The sequence below is a fragment of the Osmerus eperlanus genome, chromosome 26, assembly GCF_963692335.1.
Source record: "Osmerus eperlanus chromosome 26, fOsmEpe2.1, whole genome shotgun sequence".
Classification (NCBI taxonomy): Eukaryota; Metazoa; Chordata; class Actinopteri; order Osmeriformes; family Osmeridae; genus Osmerus; species Osmerus eperlanus.
In genome coordinates, this window is record NC_085043.1 from 10,605,503 (window position 1) to 10,621,060 (window position 15,558).

Genomic DNA, 15,558 nt, shown 5'->3' on the forward strand with positions numbered 1-15,558 from the left:
CACCTCCTCCTCCAATCCCCCTCTCCACCTCCTCCTCCAATCCCCCTCTCTATCTTCTCCGCTCTCTGTTCTACCATATCCTTCCTCTCTTCCTTTCTTTTCTGGACAGGAAACAGGAAACACCAGAGACAAGAAAGACAGAAACAGACATTGGTAAACATCAGTCTATTGTTTATTCATAATAAAAGATACAATATTACTTAATATAAGTTACTGCAGTTTTAAATAGCCAGAACCACCGAATCAACCAATGAGTTCTGTGTAGGATCACTGTAGTGAGTATACACACCCCTGCACCCCCCCACACACACACCCACACACATTCTTCTGCTCTCACATAATGTCTGTGGGCTCTTCATGCTGTAAATAGTGTGTGTGTGTGTGAGAGAGAGAGTGTGTGCATGTGTGTGAGAGATGGCGTGTGTGAGAGTGTGTGTGTGTGAGAGAGTAGGTGTGTTTGAGAGATGGTGTGTGCGTGTATGCGTGTGTACGTGTGTGTGGTGTGTATGTGTGCGTGTGTGTGGTGTGTATGTGTGTTTGTGTGTGTACGTGTGTGTGGTGTGTGTGTGGTGTGTAGGTGTGTTTGTGTGTGTACCTGTGTGTGGTGTGCGTGTGTGTGGTGTGCATTGATGGGACATGGAATTGACTTATTGCATTAGATGGTCTCTGTGTATCAGTACGATGTTGTGATGTTGTTGTTAGACACACACACACACACACAGCATTATTGTGCATAAGATGTTGGGTCATTGGTTTCTGTTGTGCTTATTAGACTATTTGCATTTGTGTGTGTATAGGGGTGTGTGTATGTATGTGTGTGTGTGTGTATGTGTGTGTGTATGAGGGATTAGAGCTTCCAGTGATGTCTGAGGCTGGACACAGATGAAGGACGGGAAGAGAGGAAAGAGAGAGGAGGAGAGAGAGAGGAGGAGAGAGTGAGGAGGAGAGAGAGAGAGGAGAGAGAGAAAGGAGAGAGAGAGAGAGAGAGAGAGAGAGGAGGAGAGAGGAGGAAAGAGAGAGAGAGGAGAGAGAGAGAGAGAGAGAGAGAGAGAGGAGGAATGTACATGTGTTCATTCAGTGGAGTGTCTCTGAGCCTGGCCTTCCTGCTCTAAGCCGTGTCCCCTCTGGTGTGTGTGGGGGGGGGGGGCTGACGACTGATTTATTCCAGAGTCTAGTCTAGCTTAAACTGTCTTCATCTAAACTCTGTGCTACACACACACACACACACACACACAGACTGGGCTCTCTCTAGGGTGTCTCCTCATGTCTGCTCTGCATGAGACCAGCTCTCAGGGCACATGGTGTGTGTGTTTTGTTGCGTGTACAGTTGTACTTGTGTGGGGGTGAGGGGGGGAGAGAGAGATAGAGAGCTAGTCGCCTGCACAAACACCCCTCTGGCCAATCACGTAAAGCACACAGGCCAGAGGGGCCAATCAGCACTGAGGAGGACTTCTTCATGACCGATCTCAGCCCTCTAACTATCACCGGCTGTCACAGTGTGTGTGTCTGCCTGTATCTGTGTGTGTCTGTCTGTATCTGTGTGTGTGTGTATGTGTGTAGGAACTGCAGTCCTCAGTGTTAATATTTATATCTGTCTGCCTGTCAGAAGGTATAAATACCTCTAGTTCAAGGAGAGAGAGGATAATTCTGGGAGGGGCACCAACATACATGAGGGTGTCCTTTCATTCAGCAGCACACACACCCTCACACATACACTGTATAGTCTGAGATCTGTGTATGTGTGTGAGAGAGTGTGTGTGTGTGTGTGTGTGAGAAGCCTCAGGTTTGAGCCTGTAAGCTGCTGAGACACATTTAGCAGCTCCTAAATAAACGATCTGATAATGATGCACTAAAGACACCGGATAGTTTAGGTTGTGTGTGCGTGTGTGTGTGTTGACCGGTGTTGAGCTCAGGACTCATCATCTTAGAATGGAGGGAGGGAGGGGAGAGGGGGGCGGGAGGATGGAGGGAGGGAGGATGGAGGGAGGATGGAGGGAGGATGGAGGGAGGGGAGAGGGGGGTGGAAGGAGGGAGGGAGGATGGAGGGAGGATGGAGGGAGGGAGGATGGAGGGAGGATGGAGGGAGGGGAGAGGGGGGTGGGAGGAGGGAGGGGAGAGGGGGGCGGGAGGAGGGAGGGAGGGGAGAGGGGGGAGGGAGGATGGAGGGAGGATGGAGGGAGAGAGGTGGGAGGGAGGGAGGATGGAGGGAGGGAGGGGGGTGGGAGGATGGAGGGAGAATGGAGGGAGGGAGGTGGGAGGGGGGTGGGAGGAGGGAGGGAGGGAGGGAGGATGGAGAGAGGGAGGTGGGAGGAGGGAGGGAGGGAGGATGGAGAGAGGGAGGTGGGAGGAGGGAGGGAGGATGGAGAGACAGATGGAAGGAGGGTGTTAATGTTCTGGGGCCTGAGGCTCTGACTTTAACTCTGCCCTTGAGAGGAAAAAGAGAGTGTGTGTGTGGTGGGTGTGTGTGTGTGTGGTGTGTGTGTGTGCAGATGCGTCCCAGTGGGTTAGGGTGGGTTGGTGTGTGACAGAGTTTGATTACAAATGAGCCTCCTGGTGAACAGTACAACTGATCATCTAATAATGACACACACACACAGAGGATCACACACACACACACGATCCTACACACACACACCGAGAATCACACACACACACAATCCTACACACACACACACAGAGGATCACACACACAACCTCTTTCTCTCCTTATGTCTATGCTGTCAGGTGTTGGGAGCTGTGTTAATGAAGCCCCCTCCCTCCCTTTACTCCACCTCTTCTAACCCTCCATCTATCCCTCCCTCTATCACTCTCATAATGGATGGAGAGATGGGGGGGAGGGAAGATTGGTTGGTGAGTCTAGACCGATGAATCACTCATTCCCGCTGGTGAAAAAGGCTCTGTGACCGTTCTGCCCCAGTTACACACACACTCACACATGCACACATACAGGCCGAAAGCGTAGCCATGCACACACACGCAGTCCTTCGTCTCCACAGCGACTAGAGGTTGGGCCATGCTGTGTTGGCTTGTTCTGTTAGCTTACTGAAGCTCACATTCCCTATGGTTTCATTAACACTACTGCAGTTAGCCTAGCCCAGCCTAGCTCAGCCTAGCCCAGCTCAGCCCAGCTCAGCCCAGCCTAGCCCAGCTCAGCTCAGCCCAGCTCAGCCTAGCCCAGCTCAGCCCAGCTCAGCCTAGCTCAGCCTAGCCCAGCTCAGCCTAGCCCAGCTCAGCCCAGCTCAGCCCAGCTCAGCCTAGCACAGCCCAGCTCATCCCAGCTCAGCCTAGCCCAGCCTAGGTATGACTCACTCGACAAAACTGTCTCTAATCTGTTGGAGCTCCGTGGTAGAATGTGCTGCATGGACATTGGAGGCTGACCTTCACACCCACACACACACGCACACACACGCACATACACACGCACACGCACGTGTGTATATCAGCCAGTTTTGTTAGAACCCTCTAAGCTCAGGGAGTTACTCTGGAACCCCTGACTCACGTCACCACGATCTGTACAGTGTGTGTGTGTGTGTGTGTGTGTTAGGATGTGTGTGTTTGAGTGTGTGTTTGTATGTTATTGCTCCTGATAGCTAAGAGGTCACTCTGTCATTCTGAAGTGGAAGGCATATTCCCCCTTATTGCTGTGTATCTCTATTTTACACGCGCGCACACACACTTACACGCACACACACACAAATACACACACAGAACAGAATATCAGTCCAGTAAATATTTAAATCCAAGTCCTCAGTGCTCCTTCCTCCTCCTCCTCCTCCTCCTCTCCCCCCCCCCCCTCCTCTTCCAGAAGGTTCACACCTCACACCTGCATGCCGGGCTTGTTCAGGTCCCCGTTCCCCTGGTTGCCCCCCCCCTCCCCCCCCGCAGCCCCCCCCTCCGCCCCCCTCCTCGTCCTCGCTGTCCAGCTCGTCCTCCTTCCTCCTGCTGTAGCGCTCATACAGCACCATCAGCACCCCCATCACCCAGGCAGACACCGTCCCCGCAGAGAAGATGACGAAGCCGATGGCGATGAAGAACAGGTAGTCCCAGTAGCCCAGGCCCTGGTGGCAGTCTGCACGCAGCTGCATGCCCACCTCCGCCAGACGCTGCCCCCAGAGGTCTGGAGGCCCCTGGCACACAGTCTGACCCTCGTCTGGGGGAGAGGAGGGGGGAGAGGAGGAGGGGGAGGAAGCGGGAGGAGAGGGGGGGGAGAGAGAGGAGAGAAGGGGGAGGGGGGGGGTAAAGAAGAAAAGAAAGTTGGAGGGCAGGACAGAAAGGAGAAATCAATTATTACAGACAGCTACACACACATACACACACACACATACACACACACACACACACACACATACACACACACACATAATACAGTGATAGCCTCAGACACTACAAATCTCCTCAGGTCTGGACTGTCTAAGACTGCAAGACTCAAGTGGATTACTACACACACACACAGCATAATGCATCACATAACTGGTACTTGATGTTATAAACAGCTTTGATTCAAAGTTTAGGTTTTTTCTTGTTCAGTATACTGTCTATCAAGGGAGGGAAGAGAGGGAGGGAGGGATGGGATGGGGAGAGAGAGGGGGGTGGGAGAGAGGGATGGGGGGGAGAGAGAGGGGGTGGGAGAGAGGGATGGGAGGGGGGAGAGAGAGGGGGATGGGAGAGAGGGATGGGGGAGAGAGAGGGGGATGGGAGAGAGGGATGGGGGGGAGAGAGAGATGGGGGGGAGAGAGAGGGGGATGGGAGAGAGATGGGGATGAGGGGGAGAGGGGGGAGAGAGGATGGTGCGTGTGTCTGGATGGGAGAACTGTCATCTCTGATATATGTGCAGGCCAGATAACTGTTAATTAAACTGCACTCATCCTCCAATACAGCCAAAGGTCTGACAGAAGTAGAGAGAGAGAAAGAGAGAGAGAGAATGGCCAAATATGATTTATAGTTGTTGGAGCCCAAGCCAGTGTTCAGATTGAGGGAGTGTGTGGGGGAGAGAGAGAGAGAGAGAGAGAGAGAGAGAGAGAGAGAGAGAGAGAGAGAGAGTTCTGATCTCTGGTTCCATCATGGTTCTGCTTCTGTCCGGAGTGAAAGTTCAGATCTGACTCCTGACCCCTGATCCCGGGTTAGCTCCTGTTCTCCACCAGAGAGAACAGTTAGTGATGACCCCTTGCTCCACCAGAGAGAGGAAGGTCATGAAGCTGGATGAATATGGTCATGTGTTCACCCAGCAGATACGACACAGGGGAGGGAGGACGAGAGGGGAGGATGAGAGGAAGAGAGAGGGGAGGATGAGAAAGAAGAGGAGAGGGGAGGAGAGAAGAGAAGAGGAGGAGAGGGGAGGAGAGAGGAAGAGAGAGGGGAGGATGAGAGAGAAGAGGAGAGGGGAGGAGAGAAGAGAAGAGGAGGAGAGGGGAGGAGAGAGGAAGAGAGAGGGGAGGAGAGAGGAAGAGAGAGGGGAGGATGAGAGAGAAGAGAAGAGGGGAGGAGAGAAGAGAAGAGGAGGAGAGGAGGAGGATGAAGAGAGGGATGAAGGAGAAGGGTACCATGTGGGTTTCAGGTTAGTTCAGGTCAACACCACAGACCACATGTATATCTTCTTACATACATAGATCCTGTACGTAGTGACATTTATATCGACGTTACTCAGGATGTTCTCAGATGCAGAAATAGAGAGACTAGATTAGAGATGCTTCTGAGCTAGCCAGGAATGTTGTGTAACTAAACTCATTAGTGATGCCTTGACCTCTGCACTTGTTCTCTATACTGATCAACTTTAAGACCCTGAACACACTCCCACACACACACACACTCTCTCTCACACACACACACACACACACACACATTCTCACGCACACACACACAGATTACCATCTGCATTTGCATCATTAGTAATGTTAGAAATATCACTGTTTACTGCCTGGCCTCTAGGTACACAACACCACAACTACCCAACTACCCTGGATACACACACACACAGTACACACACCTACACTTCCCCAACACACACGCACACACTAGTACACACTCACACACACCCACACACACACAGCTGATCTGGTGTAAGAGGGATTAACCTGAGGGTTGGGCCACTCTAACAGTCAACATGATATTTATAACATTACTAATGATGCCAATACAGATGGCTTTCTGTGTGTGTGTGTCTGTGTGGGTATAAGTGTGTGTGTGTGTCTGTGTGGGTATAAGTGTGTGTGTGTGTCTGTGTGGGTATAAGTGTGTGTGTGTGTCTGTGTGGGTATAAGTGTGTGTGTGTGTCTGTGTGGGTATAAGTGTGTGTGTGTGTCTGTGTGGGTATAAGTGTGTGTGTGCGTAAGGGTGTGTGTGGGGGTGCATAAGGGTGTGTGTGTGGGGGGGGGGTGAGTGTATAAGCGTGTCCAAGAGTGAGAATATGAACAGCAGGTATAGAGATATGTAGCTTTGGAAGCATGTGTGAGCGTGTGTGTGTGAGTGTATGTGTGAGGAGAACCAACCTCACCAAGATGACAGGAAGTAGAGAAGAAAAGTTTCCTGCGCTCTGTTTGGCAAACTGAACAGTGAAGATATGTTAACTGTTTTCTGGTTGGCCAGCTGAACAGCTGAACAGTGTTAACATATCCGTTATACCAGAGAACAGTTAACATATCTTCACTGTTCAGCTGGCCAACTGAACAGTGAAGATATGTTAACTGTTTTCTGGTTGGCCAGCTGAACAGTGAAGATATGTTAACTGTTCTCTGTTTGGCCAGCTGAACACAGTGAAGATATGTTAACTGCTTTCTGGTTGGCCAGCTGAACAGTGAAGATATGTTAACTGTTCTCTGGTTGGCCAGCTGAACAGTGAAGATATGTTAACTGTTCTCTGGTTGGCCAGCTGAACAGTGAAGATATGTTAGCTAAGAATAGTTGACCTTTGCTACATCAGGGAGAAGATAAAAACACAGGCCTCCTCTCGGCTCAGCGTTAGTCAGACTACTGCCCTGAAACCTCCCACTGTCCCTCTCTCCCTCTTCTGTACCATCTCTCCCTCCATCCCTCCATCCCCTCCACCACCACCTAGAAAACTAGAAAGAAGACACACACACACCACTCCAGTCTTCAGTTACAGGCTGTGGTTGTCTACTTGTTCCAGGTCATCAATAATGAACGTCATGAGCATGTAAGAGCTATCAATGACTCGGCATCACAATACCTGCTGTGAACACACCCCTCCATCCATACGCTCCTCTTCATCTCTCTATCACTCCATACTTTCTTATTCACTCCATCTCCTCCGTTATCCACACCTCCCTTCCTCCTATCTGTCTGTCTCCTCTTTCTATCTTTCTCCTTCCATCTCTCTTTCTCCTATTTGTCTATCCCTCCTTCCATGTCTCTATCCCTCCTTCATCTTTTTAACTCTGTTCCTTGTATGCTCAATGTGAATGCATCCACCTGTCTTTTTCCCCTCCCTCCCTCCCTCCCTCCCTCCCTCCCTCTTTCTTCAACTCCATCCTTCTCTCTATGAATATTTAACGTTTCCTCCACGCTCGACCTCCCCAGCTTGGCTCTGTGCCTGGGGGGGAGCTTTGCTCACAAAGTCCCCCCCCCCCCCGTGTCTTCTCCCCTCATAGTACCCTGGACCTACAACCTCCACCCCCCAGTACCCTCCACCCTCTTCCCCCATAGTAGCGTCCACAGCCTTGCCCATCCCTAAGTACCCTCTAACCCCCCTCCAGCCCCCCCTCCACCCCCAGCCTCTCTCTCTCTCTTCTCTCCAGCTTGTTATTCCTTTCCACCAGGAACACACAGAGCTTGGGGCAGAGCTCTGCCTCAAAGCTCACAATGCAAATATGCTTCTCTCCCTCTCCTCCCTCTCTCTCACCCTGCCTCTGCCTCCTCCTCCATTCTCCCCAGCCTCACTATGCCCCACCCTGCCACACTCTGCCTCAGTCCGAACTCTCCCTCTATGGAGAGGCTGCCTCAGAGACAGAGAGGGGAGGCGGGGTTGTCAACGGAGCATGCAGACGATTCTCTCTGCCAATCAAATCAATGTCCACGCAGCATGCTGAGTAAGCACTGCGGTGACCCTGGGCCGGCCGCGCTCCAAACCACACGCTCCTGAACCCCAGGGGAGGGGGGACGTTCCACACCCAGGTGTGCCCACAGAGACTCCTCCTCCTGGCTGCTCTCCTCATCGCTCTGCTCCAGATGATCAGAGGAAGGCAGGGAGGATGACAGAGAGCTAGATTATTCAGAGCACAGGTGGAACTGTCTATGTCCCTCTCTCTCCCTCTCCGTCTTCCTCTCTCTCTCTCTACGTCTCTCTTTCTCTGTCTATGTCTCTCTGTCTCTACGTCTCTCCCTCTCCCACACAGCCTGCTAAGAGCCTAGGACAGCTGGAATCTATATTACCCTGTAAGCCCTGCAGTCACCATGGAGGGCATTCCAAACAATAGAATGTACTCTAACTCACACTCTGCTTCAGACCCACCCACCCCCACACACACACACACAGGCGCACATACCCACACACACACGGGCGCACACACACCCTGTACTGTTGCCTTCTACTCACAGCATGCCCCACATACAAAACACACACACATGCACACACACACACACTCCTGACCCCATTCTCTCTCTCCTGACTGTCAGTCTGGTTACTGTACTTGATTATAGCTGCCATGTCAATATAGTCACCATATCAGAGACTGAGAGAGTGAGATTGTTTGTATTTGACATGCTTTTCTGCAGCTGTCTTAATTGTGAAACAAAATACTGAATTGTATTATATGAGCTGTTATTATGATAAAGATGTTATTATGATAGAGATGTTATTATGATAGAGATGTTATTATGATAGAGATGTTATTATGATAGAGATGTTATTCTGTAGCTTGTATTTCCTTCTCCTCTCCTCCTCCTCTCCTCTCCTCCTCTAGAACCTGCAGGAGAACTTACAAGAGAGACCATCATTCCTCCCAGACTGCAGGCAGACGTGAGGAGAGACCGTCACATCTGCCGTATCCCTGTCTGAACTGTTGGAAAAGCCTGAATATCACACATTTTGTTGCAAATGAACTCTGTCATGTGCTGAACTTGATCTTGTCTGGACTCTGTAGGAGAAACTCACTGACGTGAGAAGGTGTAACCCTCCAGCGGGTCGCCCTGCTGAGAGGCAGGATCATCTGAGATCCTCACACACACTCCTGTTCCACTGTCCTGAGCAGGGGTCAGGCCACCCCCACTGTCCTGACGCCTCACTGGGGACATGCTGGTCCTCCGGGGAGGGGGGGGGCAGCAGGGTGCGAATTACGGGGGGGGTTTGGGGGGGTCTTACCCCCCTAATTAAGACTTGGACCCCCCCCAAAAGAGGTAAAAACCACAGGTGGGGGGGTCGATACACGCTCTGGAGAAGAAGTTGACCCCCCCGATTGTCATTGTATAATTCGCAGTCTGAGGGGCAGGGAGGAGGTGGTGTGGAGATGGAGGGAGGGTGTGTGTGTGTGTCTGTGTGTGTGTGTGTGTGTGTGTGTGTGTGTGAGTGTGTGTGTGTGTGTGTGTGTGTGTGAGTGTGTATGTGAGTGTGTGTGTGTGAGTGTGTGTGTAGGAGAGAGGGATTGAAGTACAGAGCTACACTGTCAGGAACTATTGACTGAGCACCCACAATCAAATTAGCTAAACGAGTTGATGTGACAATAACAACGGATAAGACCTTGCAGCATCGCTGGCGCGTGCTATTAACAGCGCAGGAACGTGTTCCGGCCAGTCCGGCCCAGATAAGCTGCTGCCACCGAACAGCCGACACGGCCAGACCACGAGAGCGTCCATGCAGCTTAACATCCAGCATAGCGCTCTGACCGGAACTGCATATAAACAGCCTACATTTGTAAACATATTTGGGTGGGTAGCTAGCTTTGTGGTAGAACATTTGACTGCATATTAACAGGTCGCAGACTCGCCCCCCCCCCCCCGCCCCCCTGCCGCCGCTCCCCCTCCTTCTATACGTCACTTTGGATAAAAACGTCTGCTAAATCAACGCATGATTATCATTTTTCGACAACATTTTAAGGAGTTAAAACCTAAACTAAAAAGTGCCGTGCTGACAGAGAGAGAGAGACCAGATATCTTCACCTTGGAACTTGAAGCCCTCGATCTGCACCCACAAGCAGAGGTCCTCCGTGTCACAGTCACAGCGCCACGGGTTCCCGCTCAGCCCCAGGGAGCGGAGCGCGGGCAGCGCGATCAGCGTGCTGATGTTCAGCCCGGTCAGGTTGTTCCGAGACACATCCAGAACCTGCAGGGCCGTGTTCTCCGCGAACGCGTCCGGGTGGATCTCGGCCAGGCTCGGGTTATCCGTCAGCCGCAGCATCACCAGGGACGCCAGAGGCCCGAACGTCCGGTCCTCGATTAGAGCAAGTTTGTTATAGGAAAGGTCCAGGTAAGCCAGTTTCCGAAGATTCCCGAATGTCGACTCGGAGATCTCGGTGAGAGAGTTGTTGCTGCAGTCCAGGTACACCAAGTCAGACAGGTAGTTAAGCTGCAGCGCGGGAAGGTCTCCGATGCGGTTGTTGGAGATGATTAGCTGCCGCGTGGCCAGAGGGAGGTCAGTGGGGAAGCGCGTGAGATCCTGCCCGGCGCACTGAACCACGAGCTGGTCGTCACACACGCATCTGTCGGGGCAGCCGGCTGTTAGAGCCGGGGACGGAGCCACCCCCATCACGAAGACCAGGAGAAACAGCAGACGGAGGGACTGCGCGCTGGGGCCGGGCAGGAGACACATGACGAGGCCACCCAGAGCGTCATGAACTCGGGCCGAGCAGGACCAGGACTCTCCGCCCCAGCCCGGACATCCTGCATGGGTACGCGGGAGTGGGAGTGTAGCTGAGCGGATACTCGGCTGAGCTGGCTCGCGCTGCCTGGATCTCTGGGTGCTGTTTATATCCAGTCTTTCTCTCTCCCTCGCTCCCTCTCTCGTTCTCAAAAAGGACTATCGGTCACTCACTCGCACGCGCTCACTCGCGCCACGCACGTCGCCAAAAGACATTCGTTAATTTCGAAGGTGACCGAGAGACGTTTCTAATCGCGTGGCGAGTGAGAATCGTTTATGCTTACCAGATTTATATTTTTCCGGTTGAACAGACCACAGCGGATCACTTGCTGCACGAAATCGTCGCGTCGGTTTTTCATTTCAGTGAGTTAGTCGTCAGGCAGACAGAATGTGTGGTTAATTTAGTTTACAAACAATAGACATGCGCACCTTCCAGGATGTGACCCCTCGAGAGGAGACGTTCTAGCCCAAACACTTGTTTCCGTTCCGTTAACGACGATTCTAGATGTGTGGCCTGTGCCTCGTTCAAACGGCGGTTCCGTTAGAGAATATGACTTAAAACGGCTTGCGTCGATCTCGCTTCTCAAGACAACTATGTGGATGTGAGCTGGAGCGCTTGGTCGCTTTAACTCTCTCCCCCTCACGCTCTCTTTCCCCCTCTCTCTTTCTTCCTCTAGTCTGTCTCTGTCTCTCCCCCCCTTTCCCTCTCTCTCTCTCTCTCTCTCTCTCTCTCTCTCTCTCTCTCTCTCTCTCTCTCTCTCTCTCTCTCTCTCTCTCTCTCTCTCTCTTTCTCTCTCTCTCTCTCTCTCTCTCTCTGTCTCTCTTCTCTCTCTCTCTCTCTCCTCTCTCTATCTCTCTCTCCCCTTTCTCTTTCTCTGTAGCAATGATGCTGCTGTTGCTGCCTGTGTGCGTGTGTGTGCGCGCGTGCGTGCTAGCGCGTGTGCTCTGTCCAGCACCGTCACAGGAGCTGGGAGCCCTGTAGTGACGTAACCAGGTGGTGTCTGTGTCCGCCCAGACGCAGGTTAACTTCAGGTGCAGACGGAGTCTGGTGACCACGCGCATCTGAGACGCTGCGGTCTGTTTCCTGACGCGCGCTCCTCCACAAACAACTTTAGATTGTATGTCAACTATATTATAGTTTCCCTTCAAGTCTAGCTACCTTTTATTCCTGTTCCATACACATCAATACAATTAAAATACTTTCATAAAGTTTATACATTGATAGATTGATAGATTGATAGAATGATAGATTGATAGATAGATACATAAATAGATCCATAGATAGAACCTGACCATTCATGCCAATAAAGCATTTAGCATGTTAAAGCAATTTGAATTAGAATTTAGTTTCTACATTGTTTCAGGGTTTGATTTTAAAGGTATAACATTTTAGTGATATTTCCTGGATGTCTAACATTAGAGTTGACCTAATTCTGCAGGACAGGTCTCCTAGATTCTTTAATCAAATGCTTTAGTCTTTAGTCTCCGCTCTGAATCTACCAGAGGCTCAGGCTGTCATTACTAGACCTGAGTTGTGTTTATGTAACTCATGGAAGCGTTTCCTGGTGAGGACGTGTCTCTTGTCCTGACATTTAGGCCCCTCTCTCTCTTCTCTCTCTCTCTCTCTCTCTCTCTCTCTCTCTCTCTCTCTCTCTCTCTCTCTCTCTCTCTCTCTCTCCCTCTCTCTCTCTCTCTCCCCACCTCAGTAACCATAAGGTGCGTATGTGTGTGTGTGTGCACAAGTTAAAGATTACAAAGTACAACATGGAGGGATGGTTTCACACAACAGCAGGCTAGCCCTGGCTCTCCTCAACAGCATGCTAGCACGCTAGCCCTGGCTCTCCTCAACAGCATGCTAGCACGCTAGCCCTGGCTCTCCTCAACAGCATGCTAGCAGGCTAGCCCTGGCTTTCCCCAACAGCAGGCTAGCAGGCTAGCCCTGGCTCTCCTCAACAGCAGGCTAGCAGGCTAGCCCTGGCTCTCCTCAACAGCAGGTTAGTACGCTAGACCTGGCTCACCTCAACAGCAGGTTAGCAGGCTAGCCCTGGCATTCCTCAACAGCAGGCTAGCAGGATAGCCCTGGCTCTCCTCAACAGCAGGTTAGCAGGCTAGCCCTGGCATTCCTCAACAGCAGGCTAGCAGGATAGCCCTGGCTCTCCTCAACAGCAGGTTAGCAGGCTAGCCCTGGCTCTCCTCAACAGCAGGCTAGCAGGCTAGCCCTGGCTCTCCTCAACAGCAGGTTAGCAGGCTAGCCCTGGCTCTCCTCAACAGCAGGCTAGCCCTGGCTCTCCTCAACAGCAGGTTAGCAGGCTAGCCCTGGCTCTCCTCAACAGCAGGCTAGAGGCTCCTCTCTCTCCAGAGGTCGTGTGACTCACACTGATGTTGCATAATTCCTGTAGAAGGCAGCCATGCCTGGTGTTGACTATTCCACCCACCACACACAGCAGACCACACACCAGCAGACCACACACCAGCAAATCACCCACCACACACAGCAGACCACACACAGCAGACCACACACCACACACAGCAGACCATACACCAGCAGATCACACACCACACACAGCAGACCACACACCACACACCAGCAAATCACCCACCACACACAGCAGATCACACACCAGCAGACCACACACCAGCAGACACACCAGCAGACCACACACCACACACCAGCAGATCACACACCACACACCAGCAGACCACACACCAGCAGATCACACACCAGCAGACCACACACCAGAAGACCACACACCACACACCAGCAAACCACACACCAGCAGACCACACACAGCAGACCACACACCACACACAGCAGACCACACACCACACACCAGCAGACCACACACCACACACCAGCAGATCACACACCACACACCAGCAGACCACACACCAGCAGACCACACACCACACACCAGCAGACCACACACCAGCAGACCACACACCAGCAGACCACACACCAGCAGACCACACACCACACACCAGCAGATCACACACCACACACAGCAGATCACACACCACACACAGCAGACCACACACCAGCAGACCACACACCAGCAGACCACACACCAGCAGACCACACACAGCAGATCACACACCACACACCAGCAGACCATACACCACACACCAGCAGACCATACACCACACACAGCAGACCACACACAGCAGACCACACACCAGCAGACCACACACCACACACAGCAGACCACACACCACACACCAGCAGACCATACACCACACACAGCAGACCACACACCACACACAGCAGACCACACACCAGCAGATCACACACCACACACAGCAGACCACACACCACACACCAGCAGACCATACACCACACACAGCAGACCACACACCAGCAGATCACACACCACACACAGCAGACCACACACCACACACCAGCAGACCATACACCACACACAGCAGACCACACACCAGCAGATCACACACCACACACAGCAGACCACACACCACACACAGCAGACCACACACCACACACAGCAGACCACACACCAGCAGATCACACACAGCAGATCACACACCACACACTGTCTGTCTATCAGCCTGTCTGTCAGCATGCCTGTCTGTCTGCCTGTCTATCTGCCTGTCTATCTGCCTGCCTGTCTGTCTGCCTGTCTGCTTGTCTCACACCAGTGTATCGTTCGTTCTGGGAGTGTTGAGTGTCTGAGTGTTTCTGGTTGTCCTGTATTGTGTGCCAGTAAAGTGAAGCAATTGGAATCATTAGTGTAACTTTCCTCTTGACTGCTTCCTGGAATGTATGTGTGTGTGTGTGAGCATGTATGTGTGTGAGCATGTGTGTGTGTGAGCATGTGTGTGTGTGTGCGTGGTGCACAATGACAATGTGTATTATTTAACAGGGGCGTGTGTCGGTGTCAGCTGTCACTGGAGCCTGAGGCCTCTACTCCCTCCCTCTCCCTCTTTCTCTCTCTCCCTCTCTCTCTCTCTCTCCCTCTCTCACTCCCTCTCTCGCTCTCTTCCTCTCTCCCTCTCTCTCTCCCTCTCTCTCCCTCTCTCTCGCTCTCTCCCCTCCCTCCCCCCCTCCCTCTCTCTTTCTTTGTCTCTCTCCCTCCATCTCTCCCTCCACACACACACACACACACACTGGGTGACACCACTGTGGCTGTTTCCTCTGAGGTTAGTAAACAAACATGAAGCAGATGAGCCTAGACCAACTCTGTTCTGCTGACTGTGTGTGTGTGTGTGTGTGTGTGAGCACACAAGCATTTGTTTGTGAGCCAGCATGTGTGTGTGTGTGTGTGTGTGTGTGTATGTGAGCAAGCATGTGTGTATGAGCCAGCATGTGTGTGTGTGTGTGTGTGTGAGCAAGCATGTGTGTGTGTGTGTGAGCCAGCATGTGTGTGTGTGTCTTTCTGTGTGTGACCATCTCATGGTCTGAGTGGAGAAAGGTCAGTGCAGAGCTGAGTGTGAGGTCAGGCAAGTCCTCCGTGACTCATGCCCAGCTGGTGCTCCCTGTCTGGGCCTGCCTCCCTACTCCAGCCCATGGTCTGGCAGGCCTGAGGGCCGCAGGGAGCCTAGCCGCGGCCCAGACGGGGAGGGGGGGAGACAGGATTTAGAGGGAACTCTCTACCCTCTGTAAACTATTCATTTGTCCACTAACAACCTACAAATGACCACACACACTCACACACACACTTGCACACACCAAGTGTTCCCTGATGTTGTGTTCCTGGACCCTGATGATCCTGTAGACATGTTGAATAATGCACGGTCAGACT

At 52.2% G+C, this 15,558-nt stretch overlaps 1 protein-coding gene across 1 annotated transcript; it reads right to left on the reverse strand.

The window, feature by feature from the left end:
- Nucleotides 1-3,884: 3,884 nt before the first annotated feature.
- Nucleotides 3,885-11,467, reverse strand: LOC134013120 (leucine-rich repeat-containing protein 52; the record flags this gene model as incomplete). Its single annotated transcript, XM_062452904.1, has 2 exons — nt 10,108-11,467; nt 3,885-4,150 (listed from the first exon to the last, which is right to left on the reverse strand). Coding segments are annotated over exons 1-2 (915 nt in total), but the record flags the coding sequence as incomplete, so codon positions are not given.
- Nucleotides 11,468-15,558: the final 4,091 nt, after the last annotated feature.